This window comes from Malaya genurostris, chromosome 2 (genome assembly GCF_030247185.1).
Source record: "Malaya genurostris strain Urasoe2022 chromosome 2, Malgen_1.1, whole genome shotgun sequence".
NCBI classification, from domain to species: Eukaryota; Metazoa; Arthropoda; class Insecta; order Diptera; family Culicidae; genus Malaya; species Malaya genurostris.
In genome coordinates, this window is record NC_080571.1 from 181,517,934 (window position 1) to 181,536,232 (window position 18,299).

Below are 18,299 nucleotides of genomic sequence, written 5' to 3' on the forward strand. Positions count from 1 at the left end.
CTTTGAACGGATATATAATTTTGTTCATCAATACATTGTTTCTGGTAATGATTTCATTATTTTGGAGTAAAAATATGTACATGTCATCGCTTTAATTTTTGAGTTATATACAAACATGTGAAAAAAATGAAGAATTCATATAGATTTATAAATTCGTCGATTTTTTTAAGGTTTTCTTTTGATGGTGCAGGAATGGTAGTTGGGCAAAAATTGTAGCTGGTATCACTAACTTCGATTGTTATGTGATGTGTAAAAATATATAGGTCATCGCTTTAAATTTCGAGATATTTACGATCATTGTAAAAAGTCTCACCTTTTCTGAGGTCATCTATCTAAAGTTTTGATTATAACTTTGGGTAGACAACCCTATATTTTCGTTTTTTTCAGTGCATTTTATTTCTGGAAGTAGTACCTTTTAAATGGTGAACAAAATTTTAAAAACGATTGACTAACAACAAAGTTATGACTCGGTCAAGTTTAAGTGTTCAATATTTTCTATGCGACGTAGATTCCAAAGGAAAGAAAATTGGAAAGCAGATAGGGCATATTGGGCGCGTGAAAAAAACCTGGAACGGCAAAAATCAATTTTCATTGGTTTACCTTTACCAATCGTCTGCTACAAAGGTTTTGAATCAATCTACGAGCTTCACAAAATTCGAAGGTGTACAATTTATTGAAATTCGTTGAAAAACAGCTCAGCTTAGACAGGTCGAAGTTACCGTTCCAACTTTTTTCAGGCTTGGTATTTGTAGTGTTAATATATAACAGATCGGCTGAAAAGTTCGAATCGTTTCTATGAGAGTGAGAAACTAGAATTAAATCCATACCATTTTCAGTTAGTACCAACCTTTAAAAGATACGTGTATAAATTTGACAGCAGTCTGATTATTAGTTTGTGAGATATTGCATTTTGAGTGAAGCTACTTTTGTTATTGTGAAAAAAATGGAAAAAAAGGAATTTCGTGTGTTGATGAAACACTACTTTTTGATGAAAAAAAGTGCCGCCGATACCAAAAAATGGCTTGATGAGTGTTATCCAGACTCTGCACCGGGCGAAGCAACAATTCGTAAGTGGTTTGCAAAATTTCGTACTGGTCATATGAGCACCGAAGACGATGAACGCAGTGGACGTCCAAAAGAGGCTGTTACCGATGAAAACGTGAAAAAAATCCACAATATGATTTTCAATGACCGTAAAGTGAAGTTGATCGAGATAGTTGACACCCTAAAGATATCAAAGGAATGTGTTGGACATATTGTTCACGAATATTTGGATATGAGAAAGCTTTGTGGAAAATGGGTGCCGCGTGAGCTCACAATCGATCAAAAACAACAACGAATTGATGATTCTGAGCAATGTTTGGAGTTGTTATATCGAAATAAAATCGATTTTTTTCGTCGATATATAACAATGGACGAAACATGGTTCCATCACTTCACAACGGAGTCCAATCGACAGTCAGCTGAGTGGACTGCACGCGATGAACCGAACCCAAAGCGTGGAAAGATTCAACAATCGGTCGGTAAGGTTATGGCGTCTGTATTTTGGGATTCGCATGGTATAATTTTCATCGACTACCTTGAAAAGGGAAAAACCATCAACATTGACTATTATATAGCGTTATTAGAGCGTTTGAAGGACGAAATTTAAAAAAACGGCCTCATTTGAAGAAGAAAAAAGTTTTGTTTCATCAAGACAATGCACCGTGTCACAAGTCGATGAAAACCATGCTGAAATTGAACGAATTGGGCTTCAAATTGCTCCCTTATCCACCGTATTCTCCAGATTTGAAGACCACAGATTTGAAGACCACAAGAGAATGCTCACTGGTAAATAATTTAGAAGCAATGAAGAGGTAATCGCTGAAACTGAGGCCTATTTTGAGGCAAAGGACAAATCGTACTACAAAAATGGTATCGAAAAGTTGGAAGATCCCTATAATCGCTGTATCGCCTCTGATGGCAATTATGTTGAATAATAAAAACGAATTTTGGCAAAAAAATGTGTGTTTCTATTAAACAATACGAACTTTTCAGCCGAACTGTTAAGAGTAAGGAAAATAAATTTTAATTTAATTATGTCGGCTCTGTATTTCATGAGATAAAAACATTAATTTTACAACTTTCCTGGCTTCATATCCGCGGTAGAAAAAATTCCAATCGATTTTCTATGTTTATCCGCGAGTTGCGTAATAATTACCGTACACGAGATGTATGCTGGGCCTAAGTAAGCGTTATAAGCATTTCCAACAGACGACAGATTGAAATTTCGGCGGTAAAGTTGCTGTTCTACTCGATAAACGGGACCAGCTTTATGGATTTTAAACTGTAGTTACGCTTGATGTGCTCGTGGACTTTGTTTAGATTTTTATAAATAGTCTGGAAAATGTTTTCATCGACTAACAATTTGCGATCTAAACGCTCTTCATCAGTCATCTTCTGCTTATCCACGTCTCTTAAATGCTATTGACCATTAGATATGATTTCATGGTCAAACAAGATCATATAAAGTGTGAAACCGGTGGACGTGTGCAGGGAACCTCTCGCGATCGTGAAACAACCAAAATATTAGTTGTTTTTCTGAATTTGATTGGTTAAAATTTGGTACAACTAATCGGTTGTTGTTTTTTCTGAACTGTCATTTTTTGTTTTCCGATCAACAGAAACGATGGTTGAAATAACAAAATTTTTGGTTGAAAAAAAAGGTACTGTCAGTTAGTCAAGACACACACCTTTCAATTTCAATATAGATTTTAGTTACAACAACTGACCTTGTTTTTGATTCAACAGTTATGTGAGTTGAAAAACAAATCGGATTTAGTTGTTTCAGATATTATGATTAGTTATTTCAACTTAAGCAAAATTATTGATATTGAAAGACAATAAAATATTCCTTATTGATATACGTTCTGTTTTTTTTAATGAAAACTCGGTATGTTAAGATATATAAAAATATGTAATATTTAATATAAGTAATATATTATATTATGACGTTATAAATAAAAGTTAATATTATTGCAGTTCTGCGCGTAGTGCTTCCACGCACTGAAACCGGTGGTCATGTACAGAAGTAACGCATCAAATTAATTGATTTCTATGATTGGTAACTGATTTGCGAAAAAACTAGTATATCAATTCAAAGTCTAATGAGATCCTGTGTTCCTAAAATTTATTTTTAATTTTTAGTTTTCGGCAAAGGATCTCACTCATATCCTATCAAGCCAAGTATTATTTTTAATGAAGCTGAAAAATGATATTACCTTCCATCTATCGGTATGATAAAACCTTTCTCAGTCCTTATTTTATATTAAATGAATTATTCACTGAAACCATTTTTGTTTTTTGTTTTTAATATACTGTCTTTTAGTAGTGCTGGTGACAACGAAACTTTCTAATTTTGACCACTATATTACTTACGAACAAAAAATCGAGCCGAATACACTGATTTTTATTTTTTAGTCATTTCAACTTACAGTTTCAACAGATGATATGAATGAATATTAAACATTTTAAATTTAATCACTTTGTTCATACAATTTTTGTACATGACTTGAAGATAACATGATGCTTATTCATTAACATGTATTCAAGAATCAAGTTGATTTTAAGACCAAAATTCAAACGCATGCAATTCACTGCACGAAACCCCTCGCGATCGTGAAACAACCAAAATATTAGTTGTTTTACTGAATTCAAATTTGGTACAACTAATCGGTTGTTGTTTTTTTTTTGATATTACGATTAGTTACTTCAACTTAAGCAAAATTATTGATTTTGAGTGACAATAAAATATTCCTTATTGATATACGTTCTGATTTTTTAAATGAAAATTAAAATATATAAAAAATATGTAATATTTAATATAAGTAATATATTATATTATGACGTTATAAATAAAAGTTAATGTTGTTGCAGTTCTGCGTGTAGTGCTTCCACGCACTGAAACCGGCGGTCATGTACAGAAGTAACGCATCAAATTAATTGATTTCTATGATTGGTAACTGATTTACAAAAAAACTACTATATCAATTCAAAGCCTAATGAGATCCTATGTTTCTAAAATTTATTTTTAATTTTTAGTTTTCGGTGAAGGATCACACTCATATCCTATCAAGCCAATTAATATTTTTAATGAAGCTGAAAAATGATATTACCTTCCATCTATCTGTATGATAAAACCTTTCTCAGCCCTTATTTTAGATTAAATGAATTATTCACTGAAACCATTTTTGTTTTTGTTTTTAATATACCATGTTTTAGTAGTGCTGGTGTCAACGAAACTTTCTAATTGTGATCACTTTATTACTTACGAACAAAAAGTTGAGCCGAATACACTGATTTTTATTTTTTAGTCATTTCAACTTACAGTTTCAACAGATGATATGAATGAATATTAAACATTTTAAATTTAATCACTTTGTTCATACAATTTTTGTACATCACTTGAAGATAACATGATGCTTATTCATTAACATGCATTCAAGAATCAAGTTGATTTTTATACCAAAACTCAAACGCAAGCAATTCAATGGATTCTACTTTTGGTTAAACACGTTTTGTTAATTGCAATATCTCTAACGGCTATCAATTCTGTGCATAGCACTTTTATATCAATCGTTTCTTCTTGTAACACCAGAGCAGTAAAGATGTAGATAATTTATCATCACATTAATATTTTGACAACTAGTGTTATGAAAAATATCAATTTGCTATTATTCAAAAGTTACTTTTCTCGAGTTTTACAAACGTATAATAAGCGAATTTCGTTTGCATGAAAATGTTTAAGAAACGCGTTTGAATTCAAACTGAAGTAATGGTTGCTTTTCCTTTACGATTTTTGTTTTGCTATGTGTTGTTTTTGACATTAGACAGCATTAAAAACAACATATTTTTCAACTACTTCAATATGTGAAAATCAAATAGCAAATTGGTTGAATCAACTAATTATTAGTTAAAACAACAACTGCAAAAATAAAAATTAGCGAGATCGTAATTTTTTGATTGAAGGGTTTTCCGTGTGGTGGGTATTGTTTATGATGTGCTCTATTTCAGATATACGAGTGTCCCATATTCTCTGATTTTTTCTCATATAGGTTCTAATGCAGGAATTTATGCTTCTGTTGAGCCTTTCGACGGGATTAGCCTGACTATGATGTCTTACATTAGTCCAGTGTTTGACCTGGTATTTCTCGGAAAATGCTTTGAATTCGTGACGCACAAAACTTGATGCATTATCCGAAATCAGAATCTCAGGGACAGAATATCTTCTAAGCCACTGTTCTTCAATGATCTTAATGGTTAGAGTAGGTGAAATTCTCGCTGGGACTAAAACACTTTGAAAATAAATCTAGCATAACTAACAAGTGGGAATTTCCTGATTTGCTTCTGGGTAATGACTGAATATAGTCAATTGATAGAATTTGAAATGGTTTTGTGACTAATTTTTGTTTTCCCATTTCCGGATGTTGTGCAACTTTTGACGGTTTATTTTCTTTGCATGTACTACAATTGCTGATATACTTTCGAATGGCTTTATACCTACTGATGAAAGCAGATATCCCAGATATGGTAATTCATTAAGACAAAACTTTGATTTCGGCAGGTTAGTGGAAAGATTAGTAACCTGGACGCTACCTCTCGTGAACTAGTAAGATGCCACTCAAAAGTGTCGCTTATCACGACGATATCGACAAGATAAACGAACACCTCGGGCTCAAGCTCGCCATAACCCAAAACTTCGTCCATAAGACGGGATAGGGACTATTCACTAGACCTTTGGCAGTTTCGTTCGATTAGAAGAGAAGCTTGATAAGTTTACAATTAGTGTTTTCAAACGTTTAAATCAAATGATCTCTCCTTCTCTCCGGGTCTAAAAAAATAATGTAAAATTTTTTCTTATTCTGAGTCCTGATTAGCTAGGAAATTATTTAGTTGGGCGCCAACTGTTACGCTGGCCATCTTAACGACTGTCAGGTAATTTGCTAAGCCCTCGACCTACTGGTCAAACCACGGTAGGCCAGATGAGGATCGGTCATCCAACGACCTCTTTTCTACCCTAGCTCGAGCTGGGTCTCTTTCACTCACGGTCGGCTTTATTTCAAGGGGATTTCACTTATCGAGGACTCAGTGATATGTTTGTGGTGAATAATAGGGTGTAATACAAATGATTTTATAATTTATTGTAGGTAAATGTATTTACATGTGGGTGTATCTGCTTGTGTGTGAGTGTGATATTATTATACCGGCCGGTTACTCAGACGCTGCTGCACCTGGAAAAGCTGCTGCTGGCAAAGCGGCTGCAGGAGAAGTGGCTGTAGAAGAGGCAGCGGCCGAAATTACTTATAATGTGGTTGCTACGACCTGGGTGATGACCCGGAGAATTGATACTGAATCGGCTATTTTTCTTAGCTTTCCGAATCCCAAAATCATTACGGATCAATAATCAAATATAACATTTTAAATTTTATCTTTATAATATTACGAACAATAACAAGAACTCGTCTTACACGATCAGCTGTTATTCAAACACTATTGGATAGATTGTCATGAAATTTTATATTGGACCATTTACCTTCGACGCTTTTAGTGACGGTAAAAATATTTTAACAATCTTCACCCTGTAATCCCGGAACGGGATGTTGAGCCCGGATGAACTTTTGTATGGAACCACCAAACCTTTCATTTAAACCTAAGTTTGTGAAAATCGGTCAAACCATTCCTGAGAAAAGTAAGTGAGATACATTCTGGAATATATTACCACTATTTACGTTGCCTCCGGAACAGGAAACCGAGAACCAGGATAGCCGGAATCAGTTTGTTTAGTTCCTTACTGGTAATAGCTACCGAATGGTGTAATTTCGAGGCCAGTTTTAAAACTTGTTTACGGTTTTGCCTTTCTCATATAGATGCAATCACTTAAAAAACCGACTAGTAAAAATTGGCCCGGAAGGCCAAGTGTCATATACCATTCGACTCAGTTCATCGAGATGAGCAATGTATGTGTGTGTATGTGTCAAATAATCTCACTAAGTTTTCTCGGAGATGGCTGAACCGATCTTGACAAATTTAGATTCAAATGAAAGGTCTTACGATACGAAATTCCTGAATTTCATCCGGATCCAACTTTCGTTTCCGGAGTTCTAGGGTAAAGTGTGGTCAATATTGTACACCATCAGTTAAACTGGCGAAACATAAACCGTAAAAAAAATCTAAACTGGTTTCAAAACCACACAAATCGATTGCCATTAGCATTAGACAACAAAACAGACCGATTCAGGCTATCCTGGTTCCCGTGGTCACTTTTCTCAGCGATGGTTGGACCGAGTTCCACAAACTTCGGTTCTGGAGATATATGGTAAAGTGTGTTCAATATTGTACACCGTCACATAAACCGGCGAAACAAAAATCGTAAAAAAATCTAAACTGGTCTCAAAACCGTTATTTCTAATGTTAGGGTCAAATGGTCGTAACAAAAATTACGTTACCCTATAATTCCGCAAGCGGATGTCGGATTCGGATGAAATTTTGGTGTTTAGTATGATATCATGAGACCTTCTATTTGAATCGGTCGGCATATCCCTGAGAAAATTCAAAAACTTTGTAGTGGACAATTATACCTTTCCTTGGAATCGTGAGTTCGTGAGAATCAGCTCAGCTGTCTCTGAGAGACGTTAGTGCAATTATTTTCATCTGATTTGCATATTTCACCCTGTAATTCAAGAATCGAAAGTCGGTTTCAAATACAATTAAGTAACTTTGGATGAGGCTACAATACCTTTCATTTGAATCTAAATTCATGAAAATCGTTTCAGCCATATTTGAGAAAATTGATAGCAAGCAAATGTTACCTACATACACACGCATTGAAATATTTTGCATACTCGACGAACTGAGTCGAATGGTAAATGGTAAAAGTTATTCTAAAATTGATTTTTACCAGTTTTCTAAGAAAATCATATAATATCAACGAACAAAATGATTCGTTAGAATTAGTCATAATTTTCTTATTTTCACAAAAACTTTTCGTATGTGTAGCAAATCATTCGAACACTCTAAAAGCCATGCACACTGGAAGTAAAAGTTGTTGCTCTGACAGATTAGAAGTCATTAATACTTGCCTAATTAAACAAACAATGGTTGTAGAGTTACTTCGTAAATTATGTACAGAAATAGTGTTCAATATTTCAAATAAATCGGTTAAGTAGTAGTTATGAAGTTATGAGGGCACCGATTTTAAAAAAGTGAATTATGGGAAAACGATATGAAATTTTGAATGCAGTTAATATTGCTAGACTAAATATCATAATCTAAACAAAATAAAAACACAATAAGTCCTTCCCTAAGACCCGTCGAACGGCGGGCGACCACATGGTTCAAGTCGCAGTAAAATAAAACTAACTTATTTGAACTAATATGAAGAGTGTTTTGACGGAATCATATGACAACACGAGTAATGAAAACAGATCTTACGGTTGGTAGAAATAATATTCGAGAAAAACAGATCTTACGGTTAGAGCAATTCTAAATATTCAAGATCAATGATTTATCAAAGTTCTGCTTTATAAATTTTTAAATGCGCCTCATAACAAATAAGGGCGAATGACTAATAGTATTCGTAGCTATTACACAAAACAGTCTTACAACGATGGTCATGTACACTTTCTGCATACACAGGAGGATTTCCTAATGATGTCATATTTTACGAAAAATAAATTGAAATGATAATTGAATGAATAATTTAATATAGTGAATACAATTATTGAATTCAACTTACCAGGATCAAGAGATAAACCAATTCCTTCATTAGTCATCCACAGCATGTATATCAAACATATTAATTTCCTCATGTTCAAAGCTAAAAAAATTGAAATGGATTAGACTACATTTTTATCAAATGCTTAAAAAAATCGCCTATAAATGATATTGTTCCAATTTGAAAAACCTGTTTCAATTTACCTAGTAGTGTAATGATGTCTTTTTCATATTATTTATTATCTCCTATATATTACATAAAGAATAATTGGGATATTCTTATGGTTAAATCTAAGATGGTAAAAATCGGTTGAGCCGTCTTCGAAACAAGCTACTGACATTATTTTCACTTTTTTGGTGCATATCATCTTGTCATTCCGGAACCGGAGGTCGGATTTAAATTAAACCCTTTCATATGAATCTTAATTTGTAAAACCTTCCATATGAATCAAAATTTACGAAAATCGGTTCAGCCATCTTCGAGAAGATTGGGTGATATTATTTCCACTTTTTTGGGTGCATATCACCCTGTAATTGCGGTGACGGGAGTCGAGTCTAAATGGAATTCAGATACTTTGTATGGAAACTTTGAGACCTTTCACTTGAATCCAAAATTTTGAAAATCGGTTAAGCGATGTTCGAGAAAATACAGTGACATTATTTTCACTTTTTTGGTACTTTGGGATCTTCCGTATCCCAAGTATTGGGATATTGGACTTTTCTTTTTACAAATTATAAGTCAACTCAAGTCTGAATCTGAATCACACTTTATTCAAATTTAACTCTAATTTTTATACCTAATTTTCTCTTTTCTTGTTCTAGCTTATTCTCTAATTTACATTATCTTATGGCCGTAGGGGAAGTAACAATACATAAGGATTAGCCTATCGCGTGGCTTTGCGAGGCTATGTTTAATGACGTGAGAGAAGAGTGTGAGAATCAGAAGCGTCGTGAGTGTACGGGTGTACTTGACCTGAATCGGTGAGTTACTGTCTTACGATACATGTTTTGTTATGCTTAGGGCAGCATTTCTTGGTTGACACCTGAAATCGTTGTATCTGTTTTAGGTCCGTATTTATTTTGTGTGTCATGAAGGTTTTTTACAATTGGTAAGTGATACATGCTTACAAGGGTGCTTGGGAAAGTGTCAGCGTTTTGGGTTGTCTGTTTAATTTCGATGAGCGGGTATGGTTCTGCATGATTTTAGGTGTTTCGATAAAAGTGGTCTTTGGTGCGTGGGAACGTTATCTTAGATTGCGCGACGTAGAGTAGTCATGTTACATGGGTGGTCTTTGATGCGTGGGAACGTTATCTTATATTGTGCGAGAGTAGTAATGTTACATGACCATCCTTTGGGAGAATGATGTAACGTAGTGAAGTCATTCTTGTTGTTGATAATTTTGAAGTGTATGTATTGTTACTTTTACAATTTCTAATGAATATTCAGAATTTGTCTTATGATTATAATAACCGAATTTCACAGTTTTTCTCAAGGAAACTGAGTAAAACTTAATCTACTTCCACTGCAATGTTTTTTTTCTGTATTTTTATTTAACGTGGTAGTTAGGCTCGGTGAGCTACTTAATGTTACAAAGTTGGTTTTACAAACGCATGAATTTTATGCTTTAATAAGTCTGTTTTTGTGTACAATTGTTTTGTTTGTAGGTTTTGAATTTGGCAATTTGGATCTTGTAATTGTGTAACTCTGAACGATCCTATATAAAATGGGTCTGTTTTCGTTTGTAAGTAAACTATGTCTTTAATTTTTATTTCCAATGGGTCTGCAAGATGGTCTCTTGTTATTTTTCTAACTTTTTTTGGTCGTTTCAGATGTTTGTAAGATAATTCGTGTGTTTTCTGCAATTTATATTTGTAATTCCTTATTGTATAGGATATGTCGATAGAATTATATACTGGTTCGATTTTGTCGGGATATGTTTGTTGTGGTAATTTAGCATTTACACCGAATACCAGTTCATAGGGTGTGTACCCAGTGGTATCAACCCTACGGATTTATCCGTAGATCTACGGATTCCTGTCTTTTCTACAGATGAATCATATGAAATCTACGGATTTAGCATTATTTTACCAGAATTCTCCTGGTCTAGCATTATATCTCCTGATATAAAAGGAAAATAATTAAATATTTTTACATCGTCTGCATATTTTTTTGCATCTATTATCCATCAATCAGGCATTATTGGAAGCCTGCCTCTGTGGATTAGAGTTTAAAGCTGCTAAGTTTATGTAATTGTACTAGTATAAGTACACTTGAAACCAAACCTACGGATTTGACATCAACGAAAAGTGGCATCACTGGGTGTATCCATGATCTGAATGTGGTGTTGTATTGTATGTAAATGAATAAAACTGAAACCAATCATCCCAGTCAGATTGGTGTTCGCTGATGAAGGATCGCAGATATTCATTAAGACATCTGTGATTCCTTTCCGATGAGCCAATTGTATGAGGATGATGTGCTGTAGAGAATGTTTGTTTAATTTTAAGTAGTTTACAAATTTGTTCCAGGACCTCATTTTTGTATTCGGTTCCTCTATCAATTTTTAATTCAAGAAATTTCCCATAGGTAAGAATAAAATTTTCGACTAACGTCTTAGCTAGTACGTTTGCTTCGTTTGTTGGTATAGGTATGTATACAACGTATTTGGTTAATTCACACTGTATACCTTATGATAAAAAAGAACCGGAATTTTCATTTTAAAATTATCGCGCTTGTCCAATCGGTAAACTTTTATTCTCTCAACGTTGGTAACACTTTTATACACATTCTGTCAAATTTTGATGCATATCGTACGATTAGTTTTTGTTTGGCGTCTATACAAAGAATCGTGTTGCAAAATCATTCTGTACCGATTATAGAGATTGCTGTGTTGTTGGGCATCTCTTATGGATCAGCTGAACACATTTTAACTGATGTTTTGGGTTTGAAACGCGTTACTTCTCGGCTGGTGCCAAAAAAGCTGAATTTCAATCAAAAACAGCATCGTGTTGATGGGGCCAAAGAGATGATTTCCAACGCAGATAGTGACCCCACATTCATCGAATGCATCATAACCGGTGATGAGGTGTGGATCTATGAATATGACGTCGAAACCGCACAACAATCGACCGAATGGCGCTTCGAAGGCGAGCCGTTGTTCTAAATTTTCATCCATTATAAAAATCGCTACACGAAAATTTTTCAACTTCTTTGTATAGACGCCTACAAAAACTAATCGTACGATATGCGTCAAAATTTGACAGAAGTGTATAAAACTGTTGCCAACGTTGAGAGAATAAAAGTTTACCGATTGGACAAGCGCGGGAGTTTTAAAATGAAAATTCCGGTTCTTTTTTGATCACAAGGTATGTTGTTCAACACAGAAAAATTGCGCTTTTTCCATAACACAACAGTTACTACAATAGTAATATGTACTAATTTGATAAATTGCACAATCTATAGAAAAATACAGGACAGCAACTTAATGTGCTACTTGGGTAGTGAAAGTGAATTTGACAGTACTTTCATAGTAGTAAACGGCAGATCAGCGTATAAAGAATTCGCCGAACTGATGGACCTACCACATGGTTTGAAGGACTATCTGAATGGAAGAGTATTTGCAATCCCATAACGTAAAATATGGAGATTAGTTCTAAATGGATCGAGTAGATCAATAACCGATACAAGAATTCTTATAGATGGGTTAGTAGATGCATTCACTAACTGCCCTGAAGACATGAAAAATGCAAAGAACATGCAAATTATTTCTTTTCGAAACATGCAGAAAAACGCTGAGACAATACATTTGAGAATTATTGCCAAAAAACTTGATAAAATTTTCACACTATACGCACCGGAAAAAGACAGTTTGTGGGTGCCAGGAAAAGACCGCGAAACTACATTGAAAGAAATCCACGATGCTCCTCTAGGTAGACATGTTGGAAGCAAACGAATGTTGAAGAGAATGAGTCCACTATTCCATTTTACTAATATTCTGAAGGATATTGAAAATTATGTTGAACAATGTAACTCGTGCCAGAAAAACAAAATCGGTCGATCGAACAAAATTCCAATGAGAATTACCACGACATCGTCCGAACCATTCGATAAATTGTATATGGACATAGTGGTACTACCTGAGTCAGAATGGCGGAACAGATACGGACTTGTTATGCAATACGATCTGACGGTATTTAATTGTAGCACCGATGGAAAATCAAGAGAGTGCCACAGTCGCGCAAACTTTCGTAAACAATTATATACAGGATCCGGCACTCGAAGTGTAACCAACTTCAGACCGCTCGCGCAGCTGACGCACGGGCATCAGCTCTCTAGAAATTTGCTAAATGACAGTTCGGAGTTGTATTGTTTACAAGCGCAAGAAAGCATTTTGCCAAAAGTGAACGCGAAAAAAAAATCTTGACTTGAGAGAGCAAAGGAGTTGCTTCGTTTGGCCGAAAGCGGTCAATTTCCGAACATTGTATTTTCTGACGAGAAAATTTTTCCAATTGAGCAATTCGTAAACTCTCAAAACGATAGGGTTTACTTGACCGACCGTTCATACGAGAATTTGAGTCATCGATTGGCCACCAGGAGGCAGCACCCGCAACAGATAATGGTTTGGGCCGCTGTAACCGCAGATAGGCGCTCTCCAATCGTTTTCATCGAGCCTGGCGTCAAGGTAAATGCGACATATTATCGGGAAAGTATTCTGGAGGTTGCTTTGAAGCCGTGGGCAGACAAACATTTCGGTGGCAGACCATGGACGTTTCTGCAGGACTCGGCACCGTCTCACAAAGCTCGAGTGAACCAAGAATGGCTGAAAAACAACGTTCCGAACTTCATCACGTCCACACAATGGCTCTCGAATTCACCAGATGCGAATCCAATGGATTATTCTCTTTGGGCCATTTTGGAGAGCAAAGTCCGAACTAAAAGATACACCAGTCTCGAGGCACTGAAAAAAGTTATTGTCCGCGAGTGGGCCTAAATACCTGCAAGTCACATTCGGCAACTTGCGATTCGTTTTTTGACCGTCTCAAGGCCATAGTCAAGGCAAAAGGTGGTCATATCGAGCAAAAGTGAATTGATTCTGAATTTTGTCTTATTTTTACACATTTTGTACTTTGAATTAAGTAAAAGTAATTTTCCAAACTGAATTTATGGCCTTTTTAATTGGTTACACTTCGAGTGCCGGACCCTGTATGTAAATATGGGACACCCGCCGAATTAGTAATCGATAATGGAACCAACTTTGTTAGATCTCTTATGAAAAATGTATGTAAAATTTCAAAAATTAAAAAATTACTACAAGTACATATCATCCACAAGCAAACTCGGTGGTACGATCGAATAGGGAATTGAAAACCTATTTAAGGCAATCCCATTCTTCAGTTTCGAATATAATACAACTGTAAATTCCTCAACGGGTTATACACCGTTTGAATTATTATACGGAAGACGGGCGAACATTCCAAACTCCGTTTACAAATACGATAATGATGGTGTCTACTATGAGGACTACGTCAATGAAATGCGATCTACATTTAAACGAATTCAGCATCAAGCCCGGGAGAATCTAATTGCGTCTAAACAAAAGCGCAAAGAATTGTATGATAAAAACTCCAACGAATGGCAACCAATGTGGGGAGACTTAGTGCTAGTAAAAGCCAATCCCACAGGCGCAGGACAAAAATTACAATCACTTTGGAGAGGACCGTATGAAGTAGTCGCTCTTACTAGTGAGCAAACAACAACTATAAAAAATGGGAATAGACTAAAAAAGGTTCACAATAACCGTTTGAAAAAGTATACGGATAGAGGAACCGAACGTTAGCATCGAATACCAAGATAATTAAAAAAATAAGTATCAAAGAGACACTGGAAAAGTAATAAAAAGATTCAAAATGTATACACGAAAATAAACATATTGTATTGAGAGTTTCATCGGAAAACTAAATAAAAAGGAAATAATATTAAAATTATAAGGGAAACTGAAATCCTGAGAGTAATTGAAATAAAGAAAAATAGGATACAGTTATAACAGAAATTAACAGCAAACATCATACAATGATACGTTGACATAAGAATGCAACGAAAAACTCAAAACCATAATGTTAGATAAGATAGAAACATGAAAAATATACCAAGAAGTGAAAAATATCAGCGAAATAGGTAAGAAATGAATCAATTCGAACACAAGAAAAAACATGAATGCGAACAGAAGGATATTAAAACGGTTAAGAGTGTAATAAGAGGGGGTCAATAAGAAATAAAATTATACTTATGCGATGAAACGAACATAATGAAAACAAGTGGGCATCAAACGTAAATAGAAAAATAAGGCGAAATTGATGGTTATTTGCAGACAAGCTCGGGAAGATGACAAAGATACATCAGATGGAAAATAAAGCCATTGGTTACATTGTCAAAGAATATATATATAATGGGGGAAAACATATGAAGAAGAAAAAAAGAGAGTACATTTAAAGAAACTCAAACCAATCAGGAAAATTCAAATATATTATAAACATGGGAATCATGTCATACACAGCAATACCGTGCTGGTCAGAAGAAAAAAAACAGTTAAATTCAAGAGAAAGAGCAAAATGTGTTTTGGGGAGGAAGCTATAATGCTATAAATTAAAATGAACTGGGGAAAAGTTACAATGCGTTTAGACAAAAAAGAGTACATTACACAAAGGGAGGTAAACATAATGGCATGGAATACGGAAATAATGTTATAAATAAGGAGAATTTTTATGGTGAAATAAGATGGTATATCATTAAATAACATAAAACGAACACTGAAAGGACACTAAAAGAATACTTCGAATAAAAAAGTAAATGAAAAAGGCGGGTGGGTAATGTCAGCGACATAACTGGATGTCGTGAATACGAAAACAACTGACATGTTCCTTAACACTTCCGAATATCAATTGTATGAATTATGCAAGCATTCCCCTTTTTCACATTTTTCGCAAAAACAAAGAACTGTGAATTTCACACAGCGAAAAGTACACAAATCTAACCAAATTGTTCTTCATTTGCACTAAACTGAGGATAATTACCTTCGATTTGCGAAAAACAAACCCTAATAGTTCTTTAGAAAACTTTTAGAGCCATTCGAACGGCTGATATTGTGTAATGCTCTCCATCGTTGCTTTTTTTCCAATGCTAATAACTGGCAGCTGTGACGTAATCGCTCTTGTCGAAAGCGAAACTAGCTGTGCAGACGACACAAAACACATCTGCTCGCAGTGGCGATAGAATCCAAACTGATTCAATTTTTGTTAAGAGATTTCCTTTTATGTGATTTCGTTTGTAGCTTTTTCACTATTGGGCGGTCCTAACGGCTATAGAAATAGCCGCATACAGAATTTTTATGTCGATTATTTCATTTCGGATTTGCAGAATTTATTGAAAAAAAAACTATGAATAAGCTGTAGGGATAATTTTCCAGCATTCAGAAGGACCAAATTGAGGAACTCACTACGATATTCACCACTTTTCGGAATATTTTTCTTGAACGATTTGTTGTACAGCAGCAGATATTTTGTTCTCTTCCTCAGAACGCGTTCTGATTGGCTGGTGTTGACATGGATCAAATGAGATAGGTTTTTCAATAGTGTACTATTGAAATACTTCAATGCTTTTGGTATACACGTTTATGTTGAAAAATTTCGGTTCTATTGGTAGTTAGATTATATAAATCCTTCCACAGATCACTGAGCTATGAGCTTTCAAAATACGAGAAAGGCAAACGCGCCTTATGAATTATCCTCTTTGATACTCGTTTATACCAAACATTTCAGAAAAGTTGAATTTGGAACTATTTGAGATTATGCCACACAACTGAAAATTTTATCATAAAATTGTGATCATATTTCCGATGGCATGTAGCAAAAATTATGTTGATTCGTTAGATACAACAAGAGATATTCACGATCAAAAACTTATCACTCTCTCAGAGGGTAAATTTTGAAAAGGCACCCCATAGTAAAGTAAGTCGTATTCACGACAATAGGGATGAGATATGACGGATACGACAAGAAAAGATAAGACACAAGCGGACAGAGTAACGACTATCAAAATAACGCTGGCCAGCACATAATTTCTATCTAATGTATGCATTTATGCAATGATCTGCCAGAATCGACCATTGCGACCGGAATACGTCACTACCCTAATGATAATACCCTAGTTTTAAGTTAGTCGTTAATCAAGATTAGAAAATACCCTTGGCATGTTAGAGCTTTAGCAGTGTGCCTTTAAATATATTATTATTGAATAAAAAAAAAGTTTATGCATTGATCTTAGTATGAGTGATTAAGTGTGTGTGGACAAGGGGATCGCGACTCCGGAATGAAAAAATGAGATGCATACTATATGAATGAATTGAGGATTTCTAAAGTGCAAATTACGCACTCAAATTAGAATGTCGAAAAGATACAGATACAATATGGACATGTAAAAGTTACGAAAACACAATGAAAAAAAGATACTACAAATAATTAAAAAATTATATACCAAAAAATTACAAAAGGGGGATTACAAAAATACATATATATGAAAAATCTCATTAACAAACTAATAATATTTTAATACTCAAGAAACAGAGAGATAGGAATTGGTACCATAAAGGGGAATAGTTCGGAAACTAAACATAACAAGACAAAAAAAATCATATTTTTGATTGAAGACAACACATTCAGCACGGAATTAGAATCTTAGTTACTTTATGGGTTACTGTTATTATTGGAAAAATATTAAAACCCAGATTTTAGTCTATTTTTAGAAAGGATAACAGGAATACACGCCGGAAGAACCGACTCAGGTAGTCGGGGAGAGGAGTTGCGGCATGGATACTAGACAACCGACCAGTTTAGAAGCGATTCCAGTAATAGAACGGAAGGACGACTTCTAAAGCTATGGAGGCGAGGATGGTAAGACACCATTAAAATGAATATGGCATAGATGCTAGTTGCGGGATAGTTTAGAAAAGGTTTAGAAAAATATTCATAATTCACTGCAACAAGCATTCGCATGCCGCAACTTTAATAACAATTTTATTTCCACAGACAGACGTATTGTCGACAGACGGGTAACCTTTACCCTATAACACCGGAACTGGAAGTCGGATCCGGATGAAAATCAGGAATTCCATATGGGACGGAAAGACCTTTCATTGGAATCTTAGTTTGTGGAGAAAAGTGAGTGAGATCCATTTTAGTATATATGAACACTATTTCCGGTACTTCCGGAACCGGACACCGGGAACTAGGATAGCCGGAATCGGTTTGTTTAGTTGCCTACTGATAATTATTATCGAATTGTGCAGTTTTGAGAAAAGTTTAGAATTTTTTTTACGTTTTTTGTTTCGCCGGATTAAGTGACAGTGTACAATATTGAACACACTCTACCCTATAACTCCGCAAACGGAAGTCGGATCTAGATGAATTCAGGAATTCCATATGGGACCGGAAAACCTTTCATTTGTATCTCAATTTGTAGAAATCGATCAAACCAATGCTTAGAAAAGTGAATG

The 18,299-nt window shown here is 34.8% G+C and overlaps 1 protein-coding gene across 4 annotated transcripts in view; it reads right to left on the bottom strand.

Annotated features, from left to right (window-relative positions):
- Positions 1-18,299, bottom strand: part of LOC131432575 (cartilage oligomeric matrix protein) — a 1,247,904-nt gene that overhangs the window by 1,206,670 nt on the left and 22,935 nt on the right. For all 4 annotated transcript variants that reach the window (XM_058598920.1, XM_058598918.1, XM_058598921.1 and 1 more), the window contains exon 2: positions 8,774-8,854. In XM_058598920.1, coding sequence (XP_058454903.1) covers positions 8,774-8,846 — 73 coding nt within the window. In that variant the 5' untranslated portion in view covers positions 8,847-8,854. The remainder of the gene's footprint in view (positions 1-8,773; positions 8,855-18,299) is intronic.